Below are 18,669 nucleotides of genomic sequence, written 5' to 3' on the forward strand. Positions count from 1 at the left end.
ATTTCCTTTGAATCCCTATATACAGTAATTTTCCTGTGCAGAAATGTAAAAAACTGTAACAAATGGCAGAACATATATTCTGTACTGAAGAAGGAACTGCACACATTTTTTTTCAGTTAGGGTACTTAAGCTACCTCTATCTGTTCTAAATTTCATAGAAGACTAAGTTCACCTGCAACTGCTCTTGCAACTTACAATGTTTTGTAATCTTTATCCAAAAGTCAGATGATTATTTTATTTTTACTTGCTTTTGCCTGTGGAGAAATTAAGGCAAATTCACTGTCATAACAAGTATAAGCTGTTCTAAACACAAACTGTTACTATGCACAATTATTAAAATATTCAACATTTCTACTGTAAAAAAAAAGAGTAAACCAGCATTTTATTATAGCAAGAATAGCTTCACTGTCTTTTATTTGTAGTCAGTGATGGGAAATGTTTGTATTGTTTGCCACTTACCCTTGGGCTTCTTGAATTGAGTGTATACGTGTTGTGTAATTCTTCCAGTTTTTCTTTTATTCTTTTTGTCATAGCTTTGTATGTTGGTGAAATGTTATTCCAGTTTTTTTGCTCTGATTTCAGAAGGTTCTTGTGCAAAAGGTCTGAAGTTACTATGGATGTATTTTGCTTCCTTTTGGAAGAGACTTTTGTTCCTTCCTGCTAAGTAAGGAAAGACAACAATGGCTACAAGCCAGCACACTACATAGCAATCTGAACACACTGAGGCAATATCCCCTGAGCCACAGGCCCCAAACCAGCTTAATTAATTACAAAAGTACATGCCAATAAAAACAAAAACTGCAGTTGCTATCTGTTTTATTTTAACTCTTCCTGATCTTTTGGGAGGCACTGTCAAATGTGATTTACTTGACACATTGAGGTCTTCTCTTCAAAATTTAAGGTACTATTAATATAAGCTCTTGATTGATTATTAGTAAATATGTTTGTTCCTGTTCTAGAACTAGGTTCTACTTTTTATGGAATTCTATTATTTTTCCTTCTTCACAGCTTTCTTTCATAATGTGCTGTCTTTAGAGTGTGATTTCTCATTTCCTTTCCTAGACAACAGTGCCCACACCTCTGTCCCTGTACCTAGGAGTCCTAGCAGCTCATTCAGGTTCTTGCTCCACCTCCTCAGAAGTGTTAATATAAATGTTCATAAGGTGCAGAATGAAGTGAACTGATATGGGTTCTGCAACAATTTTGTCAGGAATAAGTTTAAGGATCTGGTTTTCCATGAAATGTGAGATTACTGCTACCTCACTGCCAACAAAGCTGTCTTCTAGTGTAAAAAATGTTAAGTGTGTTAAAACTGCTACAACAAAATCCTACTTCCTCTTGCATGCTGTGAAATCCCACTTGATCAAGTAGTAAGCTTCACAACTTATATTACACTACATAATACTGCACAGATCACACAAATTAGAATTTTATAACAGTGTATGATTTGAATGTGTCTAGGCTTAAAAAGCAGCCTGTGCTTCATATCCTGTCCTTGCTTTCATTAAGGAATGTTGGTTTGTTCCTAGTTTGTCTTCAGAAACACATGAGAACCAAAATGTGAATGTTTCAAATAGACTGAAAGGAAACCATCTGCTCCAGTTGCCAAACTGCCTAGGATCATAAAGCACATAATTGCTGAGAGCTGGGAGTGTCTGTCACTAGTTCAGACCAATCCTTCCTGTCACCTGGCACAAGGCAAAGAAATTGTGAAGGCTATTAGAGAAGCTCTAGAGCAAGTGAGTGACTGCTCAGGAGAAACAAACTTCTGGATAACAAAGGTGTACCACCTCACCCCAGTCACTGGAAAAACTGTTGTAAGGTAACACCATGCCCCAAACATGATGCAACCAAATAAAACCTCACAGTGGCCAAAAATGGATACTTAGGAAAAGGTAAGAATAGGACAAGACAGATGATTTTCCCCAGCCTTAAACAATTCTAGCTCAGGAATTTCCTAAGCAGAACATGGTTTCTGGATATTTAAAAAGTCTCTCTCATATATGTAATTTCTATATCTCATATATGTCTCCCCTTATACCTATATAAAATTTTAGTATCCACAACTTATTTTGACATGTTTCATGCTTTATGAATCTTTTGACTAATGCCTTCCTTTTGTATTTAGCAATTCCCATTGTATTCATTTGGAAATATTATATACAGCTGGTGGTCCCAGTGTTGGGATGTATTAAGAGATACAGTACACCTCCCTGCCTGGGGAAAATCCAGCAATCTTGAAAGATTTTCAGGATAGCAGAGGACTTCAGTGACAATTGGTGTGCAAACATTTTCTCCAAAGCCAATGGGCACAGCCTCCTCACAAACATGGTGAAAACCATGTTTGCATCCTGGGACCAGTGTCACAGAGCAGCATTTGTAACAATCGTGTTAGTGAAGTTCCACTGAGTAAATGGAACAAATATTCTTGTCCCTCCAGACCGCCTATGTTCTCTTTGAAACATTTGCTTACATTTGTGACACAGCCTTAGGAACTCTTCAGAATGACAAATAAAAGAGTTACAAGATAACCTTTGTGTTACCTCTGAAGAAACACTATCAATTTGAAACAATTTTAGGACAACTAGGCACCCATCTGAAAACATGTTTGAGGGATCAAATAAACCAAAACAGACATGTTTTAAAACAATACTTATGCATATAAATAAGTTTCTAGGCTGTCATACTTCAGTAAATTTTACAATACCTCTAGCAAAATCTGTATTAGAGACACTGAGACAGAAGACCTAAAATTATTTCAGACTGTTTTCTGACTCTGTTCATGATATACTGGATGTACTGCCATCCAGTTACACAATATTTATTTACAGAAATCAATGCACATTCCTTTTAAAATATAGTTTAGAACATGCGAGCATCATATCATATTTTAATATGATGGAAACCATGACTTACTGGTCAACACAGAAAAGTCAAGTGTTTTTTGAGCCAGCTCACTGTTTGGTATCATCAGTTAGGACACTTTGCTTCTACACTAGCTGATCTCTCCCTGCAGTTTTCTCCTGACACTTTACCTAAGTCTGGAAGATACCATTTTTTTCAAAATTACAATAGCAGGAAAATCAACCAAAATGCATCTTTATGTCAAAACAGCATAGGAAAGCTGAACAATGAATGGTACATGTCCTTGAACGTAAGTGATATCCTGGACTTTATTCCTCTGCTTCAAATTCTCTGGGAAAAATATATTTCTTCAACATGTGAAAAGTATCTGTTAAGATCCCTTAAGAGATGCGCCAAGGTGGTTGTTGGTATTAAGTCTATATTTAACAGCATACCTTGCAGGAAAAGAATCTGCGTGGCAGAATACTTCCAGCTGGTGCGGTCCTGTGGGTGCATGTACTTTTTGAACAGCCCAGGATGTGGCACTTTTTTGGTCCAATTTCACTGTAAGGACACACTCTTTGAGCAGGGTTATGCTTTGAGTAGTACTTGGCACTGAAGGTCAGCCCTTGGAGAAGATTCCGCAGTCCAGCACAGCACATCATAACCTTCATTTCGTGACAGCCAGCCTGGAGTTTCTGAAAATCCCAAACTGCCGATCATTTACACTGTGCATGTGAAATACACATAGCATAAACTGCAGGCGTAAATACACATACACACAGAGGAAACAGACATAGTGTAAACTTCCTCTTTCAAAGGAATGGGACCGATTCACTACGTACATCAAATGAGAAGAATATAAGTAAAACTTTGTTTGTTAATAAGTGGCACCTACATTTTAACCTGAACATTCCGGGCGGCCCAGAATTTAACTCCAGTGAAACTTTGGGGAGAAGGGGAGCTGCACGTCCAAAGGATGAAGGCCAGAACACTGGGAAAGTCTGGAGGAGTCGTCCCCGCCTCAGTTCCCCAGCATCGAACACCAAACCCAGGCTCTCTCCCGAGGCTCCAGGAGCTGAACCCCGTTCGCAGGAGCACTGCGGGGGTCGGGCCCCACGAGTGCGGCTGGACCCGGCGCGGCCCCGCTCCCCGCCGCCGCTGTCGGTCCGCCCGCCCGCGGAAGGACTCGCCGTGCCCGTGCCCGCGCCCGTGCCCGTGCCCGTGCCCGCGCCCGTGCCCGCGCCCGTGGCGCTGCTCCCGCTCCCGCTCCCGCCGGGCCGGCGTGCCCGGGATCAGCTCCGGGCGGGCGGCAGCGCTCCGGCGGCGCTGCCCGTAACCAAGATGGCGGCAGGGCGCTTCAGCAGCCGCGCCGCCCGAGCGCCGCTGATGTCAGCGCCGGGACGCGGACCCACAGCGGGGCGGGCACGGTCCCTGGCGCGGCTTTCCCGGGTGGCCGCCGTGCCACACCCAGTCCCGTCCCCAGGCGCGGTGGCCACGGGCGACTTGTCTTGAGGCGCAGCCACGCCGTGCCGGGCCTGAAGAGCACCGCGCTTCCTCGGCCGCCGAGAGTCGCTCGACGCTGCCCTTAGCAAAGATGGCCGCGCACCTCCTCCCGCTCCATCCCTAGCCCGGCCGGTCCCGCAGCCGCTGGATGCTCAGCGCCGCGTCCCCGCCGCCCGAGACAGCGCTCCCTCCCTCCCTCCCGCCGCCGCATGGCCGAGACTGCCGGCTCCCCGCGCCGCCCCGCCGCGGGCAGGTGCGGGGCGAGCGGTGCGGCGGCGGCCCGAGCCCGGTGGCGGCTGCTCGGACAGGTAGGGGGAGCCCGCGGGCGGGAGGGGCCGGCATGGCGGGGCGGGCGCCGCCGGGGCAGCGCGGGGTCGCCTGCTCCCCCGGCCGGCGGGACCCGCGCTGCCCGCGCCCCTCACGGGAACATTGCGAGCAGCACTGTGGGTCAAGTAAAGGGGCTTGCAGCAGTCTCCCTGGAAAATATGTTAATAATAAGAATATATACATATATATATGTGTGTGTATATATATATTTATATGCGCCCGACCTTCTCTAAAGAGAGGGGAAGCCGAGGGGCAGGCACTGATCCCTTTAGTCTCGTGACCGGTGACAGGACTTAAGGGAATGGCCTGAAGTTGTGCAGAGGAGGTTTGGGTTGGATGTTACAAAAAGGTTTTTTGCCCAGAGGGTGGCTGGGCACTGGAACAGCTCCCCAGGGCAGTGGCGTCAGGCAAGCCTGACAGCCTGACAGAGCTGCCTGATAGAGTCGAAGTGTTTGGACAATGCCCTCAAGCACATGGTGTGACTCTTGCAGTGTCCTGTGCAGGGCCGGGAGTTGGACTCTATGGTCCTGATGGGTCCCTTCCAGCTCAGCTTGTTCTATGATTTCATGATTCTAAAGGGTGCCTTCAGTAGATCCCCAAAACTGTCCATGGCCTGTGTTAAGGAAGGAGGACAGGAGGACCAGCATCCCACTGGCACCCGCACCACCTGAGGGCACCTTTTTATTTTCAGGCCATAGTTTGACACCTTCCATCTCTGCTGCCGCTGGGGTTGGTTGTTGTGGCTGCCACCTCATTCCTGCTCTTTGCTCCTTGCCCACCAAGACTGCCTTTGGCAGGGAGCTGGAGTGAGACCCCGCTTACCTGGCAGTGAAAACTGAATTTTGCTGAGGGGCTGTGCCTGGAGCAAGGTGAGGAGGAAGAAGGAGCAAGTAGTGACACCTGTGCTGTGGTAAATGGCAGCTCTTCAGCTGCAGCCTTCCTTCCACACAGTGACGGAGCCTTTCAGAGCAGTGCGAGGTTGGAAAGGATTCCTCTGCAGATGAGTGTAAGCATAAGGGCTTAAAAATTCTCGTCTGTTTCATTGGTTGTTATTGTTACAGGATGTGAAATTTACAGCCCTGACGTGTTTGGTTCTGTGCAGATGGACGTCAGGAGCTGCCTATGGACAGCTGTCCCTGAGAGGGCAGAGAGGTGGCACTGAGTCAGTGGTGGCAGCTGGGTTGGAAGGGGGACCTGGCTGCAGCTGGGTCACAGTGGGAGGCCTGGGAACATCAATATCACACTTGCTGTGTGCTTTTAGTTTCTAAATTTGCCGGTCCTGTTCAAAAGGACCAACTTCTGTTTTAATATACTCCAAAGCAGGAAATGTCAAAGTTACTGATAGGAATATCTGCTTTGTCTTTGTAGGTTTCTGTTCTAGCGGCCCATGTAAGCTGCACTCTGTGGCTGTACTAGCTGTTATTTCTTCTCAACATATACTGCCTTTGGCTTATTCCTGTCTCTTAAAATCATAAGGAGCTTTTCATAACATTAGAGTGGGGTTGTGGAAGAGTGCATGTAGGTATTTGGGGAGAAGGCTTCTCTTTTTTTCTCAAACTACATGTATCTGTGACCTTTTCCTCTGCAGATTCCCTTGGTTTTTCCATGTTCTTTAGCTTCTCTGTTGATTTTTATATGGTACAATGAGCAAGGATCAATTTAATCTTAGTGGTACATCTGAAGTAAAAATCAGTTCTGTGCTCTTTGCTACAGTGGTGCTCAGATCTATCTATGGATTGGAAGAAGGTATCAACCTCCCTTTAAATCTATTTTTAAAGGAGCACTGTCAAAGTGTTTCTTACAGTGCTTTTAAAAGCACTTTTCATACTGCTTATAATAATGCCTTACGTGAAATCAGTTCTGTGGTGTGTTTATATCTTGAATTTGCTTTCATTCAATGCACACACAAATTGATTTATTATGGTAAGGATGCTTGAGTGCATGCTTGCTGATTTAATTAAGAAAAAAAAAGCTCTTTTATGAGGTATCCTATGAAGCTAGCATAAAGAACCAGGGGTTTGCATAATTACCTGTGTGCTCTTTATCAATGAAATGTTTTATGTATGTACTGAGTTTGAAGTTTGGCAATATTTTCAAACTTAGTCTGTCAGAATCAAGAAAAGTATTTTTTGCATTTTAAAGAATGCTGAGGGAAGTTACCCATTTACTGTGCATTTCTAAATAATTGGATAAGTTATCTAAGGCTGTGTTTTGAGCTGTGCCAGTCTCTGTGGCTGAAGGCTTTATTCAATCAGTAGTTTTCACAGAGAAGTTAGAGCAATAGGCATGCTTTAGGTTCCTCTCTGTATGTATATTTGCTCCTTATAGAAAGTTTAATGAAATCTGTAAGCTTTTTTTGTTTATCCTGCCTTCTTGTTTTTTTTTTTCTTTTCTTTTCTTTTCTTTTCTTTTCTTTTCTTTTCTTTTCTTTTCTTTTCTTTTCTTTTCTTTTCTTTTCTTTTCTTTTCTTTTCTTTTCTTTTCTTTTCTTTTCTTTTCTTTTCTTTTCTTTTCCTATCTTGCTCTTCTCACACAAGTCTCAGAATCACAGATTATGCTGAGCAGGAATGGACACACAAGGATCATCAAGTTCAGTTCCTAGCCCTGCACAGGACCATCCCCAAGAGTTACACCACATGCCTGAGAGTATCTGCTTAGTATCTGCTAATGTACTGTAACTTCCAGAATTGAAAAATAAAAGCTAAAGTGAGGACAAGTCAATGACACTTTTTTCCCTGAACAGAAGCATGTCTAAAACAAATTTTCATCTCTTCTCTCTGTGAAGGGTGCTCATTCTTCGGATCTTTTTTCCATGCTTTTTTTAGTCTTGAGTTTATAAATTATTTAGGGTAGGACGAAACAATTTAGAAAATATATTATTTGTAAAAATAAATACTATAGTCCTATGGAGGATATTTAGAGTGCAGTTACAGCTTATGTTGCAGTTGATTGTGCAGAAACTTTCCTGCATGTGCAAAATACCATTTTGCAGTTGCTGCCACAGAACTGGCAGAGGTTTGTAGACCATAAGCTGTTACTGAATTTGGCTCTTAGTGCAACTAGGCCTAACACAAGGCTATACAAGTACGGGGAATTTCAAGTGACTGCCTTTCTCCATGTTGTTTGCAGTAGATTCTCTTTTGGTGAGGTTTTTTTAAAGAGATCTCAACCAGTTTTAGGTTATATAGAAGTCCTAAACATGGTCCTAATACTTTGACTAAATACCAAGGGCGTTGCAATTGAGATCTGTGGTAATATTTTACCAGAATCTTTGTAAAACAGAGACTGGTGATGAGTTGAGTTTGTCACCCTTTTGTTTTTATCAGTGGGTTATTCTAGAGCAGTAATTTATCTTTCTACCGTATTTTACACAATTGAGGTAGTGTTTTAAGTCTTTTAAGAACAGACTTGAGAAAACCCCCTTCTTGATCCATATGTAAAAAATACGGAGCTAGATATAAATAATATAACATATTCTCCACTTGTTCTATGTTCTCAGTTACACATAGGGTTTTAAAGTATTTGACCTGCTGTTGTAATTTTCAGATATTAGACCACTTGATTTTTGTTTGAGGCTGTGGGAGAAATGTTCTTTTGATTATTCAAATGTTCATGAGATTTTCTGCTAACCCAGAGTGTGTGTGCTAACCAGCACACACAATTTTACAGAGTGGCTATAAGATGTCTCTGTACAACCGAAACTGAAAATAGAAAAGTGTTGTTGCTGTTGTATTTTTTTTCTTGTTAGTAATGCCTTGCTATTGCTTTAAAGAAGTCCCCAAACAACACACTTTTCTGAAAATTAGGTCTTGCTGGTTATCTTGAGATGTCAAGATAGCCCATTTTGTTTTCAGGCACACAGCTATTACATGAAGGTCTTAATTTTGCTGGTCTTCTAATTTCATTCTCCTGTTTTGATATTTTTATGTTTTCCTTCATGTGCGTATTTTTCTCACGTGTTATAGAAGTAGTGTGGATAGCACCCAGACATTTTTAATACTTCATGGAAAATACCTGTGCCTTTCATATGATGAGACCTGCCAATGAAAATAGCTCCAAAAGCAGTAAGCCTGATGCCTCAGACCTGCTGTTAGGAACCAAAAGTGTAGCAGATACAATTGTTCTGCTCACATATGGAATACTTCCAAATATCCCAAAAAATAATAAGTCATGGCCCCCAGCTGTAAGGCTTTTAAATGTGAATGCATTTTCAGTTAAAGCATGTCAACACAGGTTGGGTACAGCAAAAAAATCACTGACCCATTATTTTTTTTTGTATGCATCCAGTATACAAATCTTCTATTTCAAGTTTAATAATTCTTGAGAGCTGTTTCTCATTTGATTTTTCTCTAGTTGGCAAAAACTTGTAAATTGCAGTGCTGTCCTACTCAATGGAGCTCTTCCTTGTACCCCTACCCTATCAATTTATAGTGATGAGTTTATTTTCTGCTTGCTCAGGTTTTGTTTTTTTTTTTAATCCATCACTTGGGACTGCATATGCAACTTACTTTTAAAAATGCAATGGCAATTTTTAATGTATTCTCTCCAATGTTAGGAGAAAGAAGTTAAATCTAGGACACCTCTCCTTCCATCTCACTATCCTAAGGAATAAATCTTTTTGTCTGGCAGGGAAATTCTGGCTGTCTCTGAGCAATGGCACAGCTCAAACCAGCTGAGTGCTGGGTTCTCCTGCACAGAGGGGCTGATACCTCACTCCCTGAAGATGGTTGAGTGCAGCAGACTAGGCAGGACAGAGAGCCCACGTTTTCACTTTCCTGAACAAGTGTTTTAATAATTTAAGAAATGTAAATGACATTCTGTCTCTGTCACTGCCTTAAATTCTTCTGTCTCTTAGCACTGAACTTGGTGCTCTCAGAGTGTTTTCGGGCTCACCTGAAGTCTGTCTCTGTGTCAGTCCCCTTACAGGGGCCTGGTAGGGGAATATAGAATTGTGGCATCTGAAAGTCTGGGGCTGGGATAGGGAGCAATTTTCTCATCTTGGGCAACTTTGGCAGCATCTCTGCAAGTGTGCAGCAGAAGACTTCTAGGCTAGGAAGGAATCTGTCAGGGGGACACACAGCGCTCTGGCACCTGAAGATCATGTTTGTCATTTTAATTCTACAAAAGATACCTTTGTTGTTGTTGTTGTTGACCTTTTCCCCCTCTTTAGGGACAGTGAGTGGCACAGAAATTGCTTGGGGAGCGCACTGCTTGGGCCATGAAATTTGGTAAAATGAGAGGATGGGAAGAACCCAGTTTGCCCCTCTAATTTTTGCATGGGTTTGCTGGAGCATGAGTTAAAAAAGCAACTTTTTGTATTTCTTAACACAGTACATTTGCTTTAGTTATTGAGACATAATTCATAACTCATTCTCTTGACCCCTACCATCAATACCATTGTATTTTGTTCAGGCTTGACAGACTTGGTTATTCATAACTACTAGCTGATAGCATATCCATTATGGTTTGCTGTGGTTTCACTCAAAAAGGCATGGGTTTGTTCTCTTCTTGTTTTATTGTTTGTTGTTAATGTTTATTTTGCTCTTCATTTCAAAGGTTCTGAGGAAAAAGCACTTGAAAGATGTGCATCTCCAACAAGTATCTGTCAGAAGGTTTGCATCATTCAATCTCTTTTCAATAGAAGACCAGAATACAGAAGAGGAAACTGGGACCTGGGTTCAATATAGAAGCATCTTTTATCCCAAGTACAGTGTCTCCTTAAGGTAGTCACAATTTAAGTTTTAAGTACTTTCTAAGATCTTGAATGGGCCTCAAATATAAAACTCATTAGTGATTCTTCCAGTGTTTTGTGTCACTAGGGCATAGTTTACAAATAAACTGGTAAATGCTGTTTTTAGTTGTTTGTTACAGTAAGCAGCTTGTCTGACTCTTCTTTCTGGTACATTTCACTGAAGTGGCAGAACTTGATGAAAATACTGATGCTTGTAGCTAAAACAGAATGCAAATATGAGCATGTATTTTATATTTTAATAGCTTCCTGTTTTGATTTTTTCAGCTATAGATAGGATATAAAAAAACCTGAACACAGTTGTCCATGGTCTTAAAATTTTTTATGACATGATGTTATTAATAATGTTCTAAAAGGTTTTTTGTAATTATTTATATTTTATTCAGTTTTCTTCTTAGTGCTTTTTTTAAAACTCAGTGATAATTTGGCAGCCAAATTCCTACAAAATAATATATATTTAATGAAGTAATTTTATATTTGGGCAGGTTGTTTTTATTAATGAAATTGACAATTAGAAAGTCCACACACACACAAACAAAGCAACAGAAAGCTTACTTCCCCTCCAAAGAATCTCTGAAGGAATTTCAGTGAATTCTCAGTAGCTTTGTTTGAAACTCTCATTCTTTATTATGTTTGTGGGGTTTTGTTTCTCTTTTCTGTTGCTTTGGTCTTCTTTCCCACGTTCAGTTTTGTATCTTCTGATACAAAATATACTGATACTGAGGCGTACTTGGTTTGTCTCGGGAGGTTTGCAACAGTAATTTAAGAATCCCTGAATTGATACTTTTTCTGCAGCATCTAATTAGATCTCTGAAGGTGGAGGATTTTGCATTGTCTGCACAGTGAAAGACATTCTGAAGAGCCCAAATCAAGAAGTGCATTTTTGTTTAGCTGAGCCTTTAAATTAAAGTCAAGCTTAGGAATTAAGATCTAACAAAAAAAGTGTCCATCATTAAACTGCAACATTTTTGCAAGGTTTTAAAATGAACTGATGAGAAAAAAATGAAACCAAAGGACCCCACAACTCTACATGCAGATCATTGTAAATTTGCATCTGGATGTAAAGTCAAGAACAAAATTCTTTAGAGCTTTAAAAAGTCCTAATTTTCCATTTTCCAGGCTTACACTCAGTGATATCAAAAGTGTTCAAAAGGAAACTTTTCCACTGGAAAACTGCTGTTTGTAATAGAAGTAAGCGCAGTGTTTTTCCATGCATAGACTTTTCCTGTAAACCACCAGTGCATGCTGTGGGCTACTTCAAACACTGACAGTCTACACAATGCCTTTGTGCAGTGTTCCCATTCCTTGTTTCTAGGTCTTCAGAGGCACACTGGGGATAGGAAACGCCAGGTGTTCAGGTAGAATTTGGGCTGAACAAGGCTGCAGTCCCTTACAATGCAGCCCTCAACTCCTTTAGTTCACTGTCATGGCTTGCAACACTTGCTGTCACTTGATTTACTTGTTCTGGAGTTTTAAGGTAGGAGATGAGCTAAGGTTTACCTGTGCTGGCAGTACAGAAGCCAAGGGAATGTCAGACTGATCCTACTCTGGCATTTGTGTTCTTCTGTTTCCACCACTTTCTATGCCATCATTTAATTTGGTATTATTTGCCTAATAGTAGTTCCATTGATAATAGGACACAGCTCAACTATGACTTTGAACAAGGTTGTTTATTTATGTGTTATTTTATTGTGTTTTATCTTGTTCAGTGGGAATGTATAGATTCTGTGCTGAAGCAGGCCCACACCATGTTTCCAAAACTGAATATTGAGGAGAATATGGACATTGTCTTCTGCTGGGGATTTTTATTTTACATTTTCCCTGCATTTGTTCCTTTCCAAAAGATATCTAGTGACATTTAAAAATAATAATCACTGCTCGTTTTAGGAATAATGATCAGAACTTGCTTAGTCTTACACACTTCTATATTAAAATGTCTTCTCCACACTGAAGCAGTGACAATACATAGAGTATACTTACTATTTCAGAATATTGTAGGAAGTGAAGAAAGGAAGGAGAATACTGTGGTTTTTGCTAGGAACAAGGTATAAATAGACTGCAACAAAATTGACTTTATCATGAGTCAGTGTTAAATAAAGTTTCTTCCCTGTTTTTGCAAAAGCAGTAATTTAGGGGATCAGCATAACAATTTAACATACATAACAGAGCAACAGATTTTGCTGAAACTTACATATCTAAAAGATAAGAAATCTTGGAGTAAGTGTTCCTGGATCATTGAAAATTGATCATGTGTTGGAAACTTAAGCATTCTCTGTATGTCTGACAGTCTTCCATTAGTTTTTCTCTGTCCACTGGCAAAATTTTATTTATAATAATATTTAACAACAGAGACAATTTTAGCAAGTTAACAAGAGCATAAGAGCATAATATTAACAATAACTTCAGTCAGGTAAATCCAGAACAGCATGCTTGAATAGGAAAGCCTTTTTATATATTTTTTTCAGGAAAAAAAAAAATGTTGCTGTGGCCCCTCTAAAATCTTGACAGAAGTGCTTTGGAATTTTCATCTACATTTGTTTTCCTTATGCATTAACCTCTTCTTAGAAAAGCTCATTGGATATGTTCAATGTTAAAAGGGTTGTCAGCTAATATCTTGACGAGACTAAATACTTAAGAAAGTTCATAAGGTTGTTAGTGGCTTTTGGCAAAGAGTATAAAGGTCAAGCTGTATCAGTTCAAGGGCTGTCAAAACTGATAAAATTGTATATTCAGATATGCTATGACCTAGCTGGAATTACTGCTCTAGAGGGGCTTGGGACCAGTTTGTCAGGAAAATAGAAGCTTTTGTAGAAACTACTTGTCATGTGTATGCTTTTCTGAATTTTGTTAGTTTTGCTGTTTCTCTAACTAAATTCAGGCTGGATTTACATCTCAGAAGACCTTATGCCATGTTTTTCTGTCAGTAGTTTATATTTTTTGCATCATTCTTAATAACAAATCTTCCAAAGCAGAAAGTCAGAAGTCCCAGTATAAGGCAATTTTCAGCTTAAAAAATTTAAGCTGAATTTAGGTGCCATTTTGACCAGATCCTTGAAGTGAAATATCATTGACTCAGTTTAAAAAACCCCATAACTCTTCTGGTTAAACAGTGATCTCCAGTGTGCTTAATGAAATGTAGATTAATAATGCATCAGGGGAAATGTCTCTTGAGGTTTGTTTAGGTATTAAGGTGCTTCACAGTAGCCTGGGGTATTAAAAGGAGTGTCTGGTGAGTGTGAGGTTTTGTTAGCAGTGAAGGGTGTGTCAAAATGAAATTTCTTGTGTTAGAAACCAAAACCTTATTTTCATAGTGTAGTCTCACCTGGATTTGTGTTTATTTGATGTTCCTACACACTGCATCCTTGTCTTGATGTAAATTGAGCTGTCTCTTTCCTGACCTGAATCCTGGATGCTCAGACAATTTCTGTGTATTTCTCACATGCTACTTGACTTTGCTTCCACACTTTGTAGGTTTCTTTTTGGTGTTTGAATTTGTCCAGGAGTATCTTGTTCATCCACGTAGGCCTCCTGGCTTTCTTGTCTGACTTTCTTTTGGTCAGGATGCATTGTTCCAGAGGTGATCATTGGATATTAGCCCGATTTCTTGAGCCCCTCTTCTCTCCAGGTCTTTATCCTATGGTATTCTACCAAACAGATCCCTGAAGAGGCCAAAATCTGCTCTCCACAAGTCCAGGGTAGCAAGCTTGTTGTGCACCCTTCTCACTACCCTAAGGGTCTCCAACTCCACCATTTCATGCTCCTGGCTGCCCAGGCTTCCTTGGAGATTCGCATTTCCCATCAACCCCTCCTTGTTGGAAAGAAAAAGGTCCAGCATAGCACTTCTCTTTGTCAGCTCCTCTTGAAAAGAGAAGCAATTCAGGAACCTCCTGGATTCTTTATGCCCTAGTCTGTTGTCCCTTCAACAGATATGGCAGTGATTAAAGTTCCCCATGGAGGACAGGGCTTGTGAATGCAAGGCTGCTCCTCTCCCTGTCTGGAGAGGTTTGATCTGTTGGTGTCCCTGTAGCAAGCCCTCACTGTAATGTCACCAGTCCCTGCCTTCCTTCAATCCTGACCCATCAGCTCCCAGCTGACCCATCAGCTCCTTGTCCATCCTCAGGGAGAGCTACAAGCACAGCACCACTGTCTCCATATCACCCCTGTGTTTTTATTTATAGAACTTTCAGGTGTGTTTATTAGCTTTTTTCAAGTTCCACTTAACTATGGCAGTACTTCACTTTGCTGTTAAAAAAATATGCCTGTGCTGAATATGTGTTTTCTTAGGGATCAGAAGATATAAAGTAAGTAAATAGAACTATTTAAAAATATTTATTTAATACTGTCTTTCTAAATCCTTGTTCTTCATCAGGAATGTGCTTTTAAATTTGAATTTTGTATGAATAGTTTTAGCAATGAAGTGGTTATAGATCATAAAGATGTAGTGTCTCACTATTGAGACGGTGCCTGCCTTTTAGATAGGAAAATTGTTCTTTTATTTGAGTTAAAAAAGAAGCAATCAATATCTTCAAATTTTCTATTTCAGGATATGGACTTGCTTTTAAATTGTAGGCTCATTTTAAGAAAACAGTGCAGAAATAAGTTATTTCTGTGGTAAAATATTTTCCATTGATCAGTCATTTACTCTTTCAAACACTGAAGTGCAGAACTGAAAAGAACACTGTCAGCAGCTTACAGGAAGGGTTAAATCTTTATAAAATGTGTTAAGTGTACTTTGCAAGATGTCATGCCTTTATTCTGAATATGAATGAACCTGTAGATAAAAATATGATAGAAACTATTAGATGATTTTAGACCTGTGGTTTAGAAATGAGGAGCATGCAGAGACACCACTTGTCTGTGCAAGCAGTGTATTAGAAGATGGTATAGGACTGAATTTCATTGGCTGTTCCTCTTGGATATTTCTCCTAATAACATTTTCAATTTTTAATGGCTTTTTATTTTAGGGGTAGAGATTAACAAAGCAAAGGCAAACAAATTTCATGGAATATTGCCTACTTATGGACAATTTGTGTGGATATAACAAACTTGCTTTCTTCCATTTATTGCCAAGAGACAGTGTGTGAATTTAGCAGCATAAAGGGTGGGCCCCAGGAGCTGGAAATGAAGGAAAGAGATGAAAAGTGGTTGGCAACGTACTTTTATTCAGCAATCAAAGGATGGCTGTTCCATCATATTGCCCAATATGTGTGTATTTGTAAAAAAGAATTGTAGTCAAAGAAGCTTTGTTTCAGTTTCTTGCCACATTAAGCTGTGATCTAGAACTGGATTGAAAGAAAAGTTGACTTTTTTTGCTATACTCTGGCCCAGAAAGAGCATCTGATAGATAGCCAAGTTTGCAGATAACTCTGAGATTCTTAGTGGCCCACAATGACAATTGATGGTGGTATACAACAAGCTTTTTTCTGAAGTACCCTTAACAGTAATTTTTTACCATTATCTTGTCTTTCATTTTTTACAAATATACTTTTAATTTGTACATAGGTTAATAGTGTTTGGTGATGAGGTTGGTTTTTTCCCTTTTCAATATTACGTGGAAATGTATTCTGTCTTAGATTTTTTAGGTTTTTAAAGTGAATATAGGCATATGCTTACTTGCATTATTTTTCATCACTCAGTTTAAGAATAATATAAAAGAAAGGAAGGAACATACTTTTGTTACATTATGGCTGATGAAAAACATACCTTAATAGGGACCAACAGGAGGATTTTTTTTTGTACTAACCCTAGCTTTTTTTATATACAAGTAAAAGTCTGCCACTTGTGTTGCCTGAATTGGAGAGGAAGGAAGATTAAATATTTAAAGATTGATCTCACTCTCTCTGACTTAATCCGAAGTTGATTTATTTGTAGTTCAGAGTAAGGAATTCTGCTTTGCTTTGTGTCAGGAGAAACATGAATTGAATTAGTTTATTGTTCATAAATTTGTCTTCTATTACTCATTGCCTCAGCCATAAAAATTTTTGCCTATTGTTCCTTGGAGACTTATTATAAGAACACTGTGAATCAGATTAACCACGCCAGCCTGAAATTCACTTTTTCCATGATGCTTACCTGTGTTCTTTGAAGTACTTTGTTGATCTCAGAAACAGAGCAAGCACTGAATACTAATGTTCTTCTGTATTTTGAGATACTTGTGGAAATTTATGGGAATTTAAGCATTGGGATTTAATCCCAAGCTTCTGTGATTCTTTTCCTTGACTTTGATAATTCAGTTCACATGACATTTAAGACTGTCAGCTGCACTGTGGAAAGCTGTGATGGTGATAGGCACTCATGGAAACCAGATGTGCTGTATCTTGGCAGCTTTCTCTGGGTTTGCTGATGGAGGAGCAGATGATGGGATGGGACAGTGAAGCAGCAGCTGTTACAGAACTGGTGAGGATGTATGTGCAGGGCAGTGGATATCAAATACAGGCTCTGTGTTTTAGGTGCAGGACTATTTATGGCAGAATTTGGGGTTAGAGAACACCAGTGTTTACAGGTGCGTGTAACTTTAAGTCTGTGAGTAAGGCCTGTGATGAAAGAATTGGGGTGCAGAGTTTGTCTGCAGGCCCCATAAGTACAGATATCCAAATGGAGAGACATGGCTATTGCTGTTTGGAAGTGTGTTTTCCTGAGCTCTCCCTTTCACAAGTACATCAGCTATTGGCATGTTGCTTTCCTCAGTTCTAAAACTTGTTTGCAGGAAGAAATTATGCTCAATTCCTCAGTTTTTGGATTCCCCAAGTTTTAAGCAGTTTTGGCTAGTGCTGTGTTTTTATAATTTCTCCTTTTTGTGTTTGCCTACCTTTTGACCCTGAGGTATGTAAATTGTATTCTTTTCTAGACCAGGAATCTTTACTTACTTCTGTTTTTCTTTCTTCATTAGAACTACTGGTACTAGACTCCTAAATTTTTATCCTTACCTTTGTTTGTTTCACTTGGGAAGTTGCATGATAAATCTCCTACAGACATGAACTATGTGCATAAAGAAGTTGAGGAGGGGGGGAAACGAAACCAAAACATGTTTCCCAAGACTACCCTGCATGCCAACAGAGATTAAATTTTTTTTTACTTCCTCAGCATCTCCCACTCTCCATTTGCATTCATTTAGAGATGAGACATTCACAGCTGAATGAGAGCCTCCAACAGTCCCAGACATACGCAGAGTTACAGAGTTTATAAGGTTCTGAGGAGTCAGCAGGGGAGAGTGTAAAGGGCAGCTCTGTGGCAATCCTATCTCTTTTCTTGTCACTTCCCTTGCACCAGCTCTGTCACATTGGTTGTCCAATTTGATGGAAAACAAACTTGCAAAAAAGAAGTACATTAAAAATCCATATGATCCATCAGCATCCTTGTAGACTTCCTCTGCAGAGAAGGCATGTAATTTTGGTTTAGTTTTATGTACCTGGGAGAAGAGTATTCATGTCCAGTTGAATTGTTTGTAACATCTCTTATATATTTCTTTGTGGCTGATGATGAGCTCAGTTCAGTTCGTTAATTTGATTTCCATTTGATTTTCATTTTTTAAGAATTAGTTTACTTGCTGTTTGGTGCTTCTCAAAATTTAACTTGTTAGTGTTTATTTAATGCTTATGCTTATCAGAAGCTATAAATAGTTTTTCACAATAAATATGCAATTTCATGTTTGCAAATGGTTGTTTTTTTCCCCCATTCTTACAACAGTCTTCCTTCAGGAAAGAACAGCTAAGAGAATGAGAACTAATTTTGTAGGTGCTAAAATTCTTGAATTTATTGCATTTTTTTTTTAGTGTTTCAAATTAGTATGTTCCCAAACAGCCTTAGAAACTATATTTGAAACATAATTAAACCCCTATATTTCCATATTTTGCTGCATTGCTGAATTCCTTCTAGATTTTCTTTAATACATTTGTGAAACAACTATGTGATCTGATTGTTGTAAAGTGTGAGACTAATCTTTTGTTCATTTTGGGCTTAGATTAGTTTGGAATATTTAAAACAAGATTAGGTGCTTTTTTATGTGTGTACCACTGCACATTTGGAGGCAAATCTTAGGTAAATTTTTATTCAGTTTTGGTACTTATTCTTTCTGCTGCTGTCAGTGTTATGCTTGCTGCATTCTAAAATTTGCACCTAGTGTATGAAATTTAGGTAATTAATTTATTATCCCCCCTTTTGAATGTTTATTTCACATGGGTTATGAAAATATAAAACAAAAAAAATGCAGTTCGCTGAACACATTAATTAGTATTAACTTAGTTA

General features: G+C 39.7%; 2 protein-coding genes across 5 annotated transcripts in view; one reads left to right on the forward strand and one right to left on the reverse strand.

Annotated features, from left to right (window-relative positions):
* The window catches only part of PREPL (prolyl endopeptidase like), a 20,174-nt gene extending 16,264 nt beyond the window's left edge, over positions 1–3,910 (reverse strand). For 2 of the 4 annotated variants that reach the window (XM_021526456.3, XM_031504264.2), the window contains exons 1-2: positions 3,300–3,910; positions 460–660 (exon numbers count right to left, since the gene is read on the reverse strand). In XM_021526456.3, coding sequence (XP_021382131.2) covers positions 460–660; positions 3,300–3,518 — 420 coding nt within the window. In that variant the 5' untranslated portion in view covers positions 3,519–3,910. The remainder of the gene's footprint in view (positions 1–459; positions 661–3,299) is intronic. The other 2 variants (XM_021526454.3, XM_021526455.3) reach the window with 2 other exon arrangements.
* A 649-nt stretch (positions 3,911–4,559) lies between these two features.
* Positions 4,560–18,669, forward strand: part of CAMKMT (calmodulin-lysine N-methyltransferase) — a 208,983-nt gene continuing 194,873 nt past the window's right edge. Inside the window, exons 1-2 of the mRNA XM_031504266.2 lie at positions 4,560–4,658; positions 10,233–10,399. Coding sequence (XP_031360126.1) covers positions 4,560–4,658; positions 10,233–10,399 — 266 coding nt within the window. The remainder of the gene's footprint in view (positions 4,659–10,232; positions 10,400–18,669) is intronic.

The sequence above is a fragment of the Lonchura striata genome, chromosome 3 (genome assembly GCF_046129695.1).
Source record: "Lonchura striata isolate bLonStr1 chromosome 3, bLonStr1.mat, whole genome shotgun sequence".
In the NCBI taxonomy this organism is placed as follows: Eukaryota; Metazoa; Chordata; class Aves; order Passeriformes; family Estrildidae; genus Lonchura; species Lonchura striata.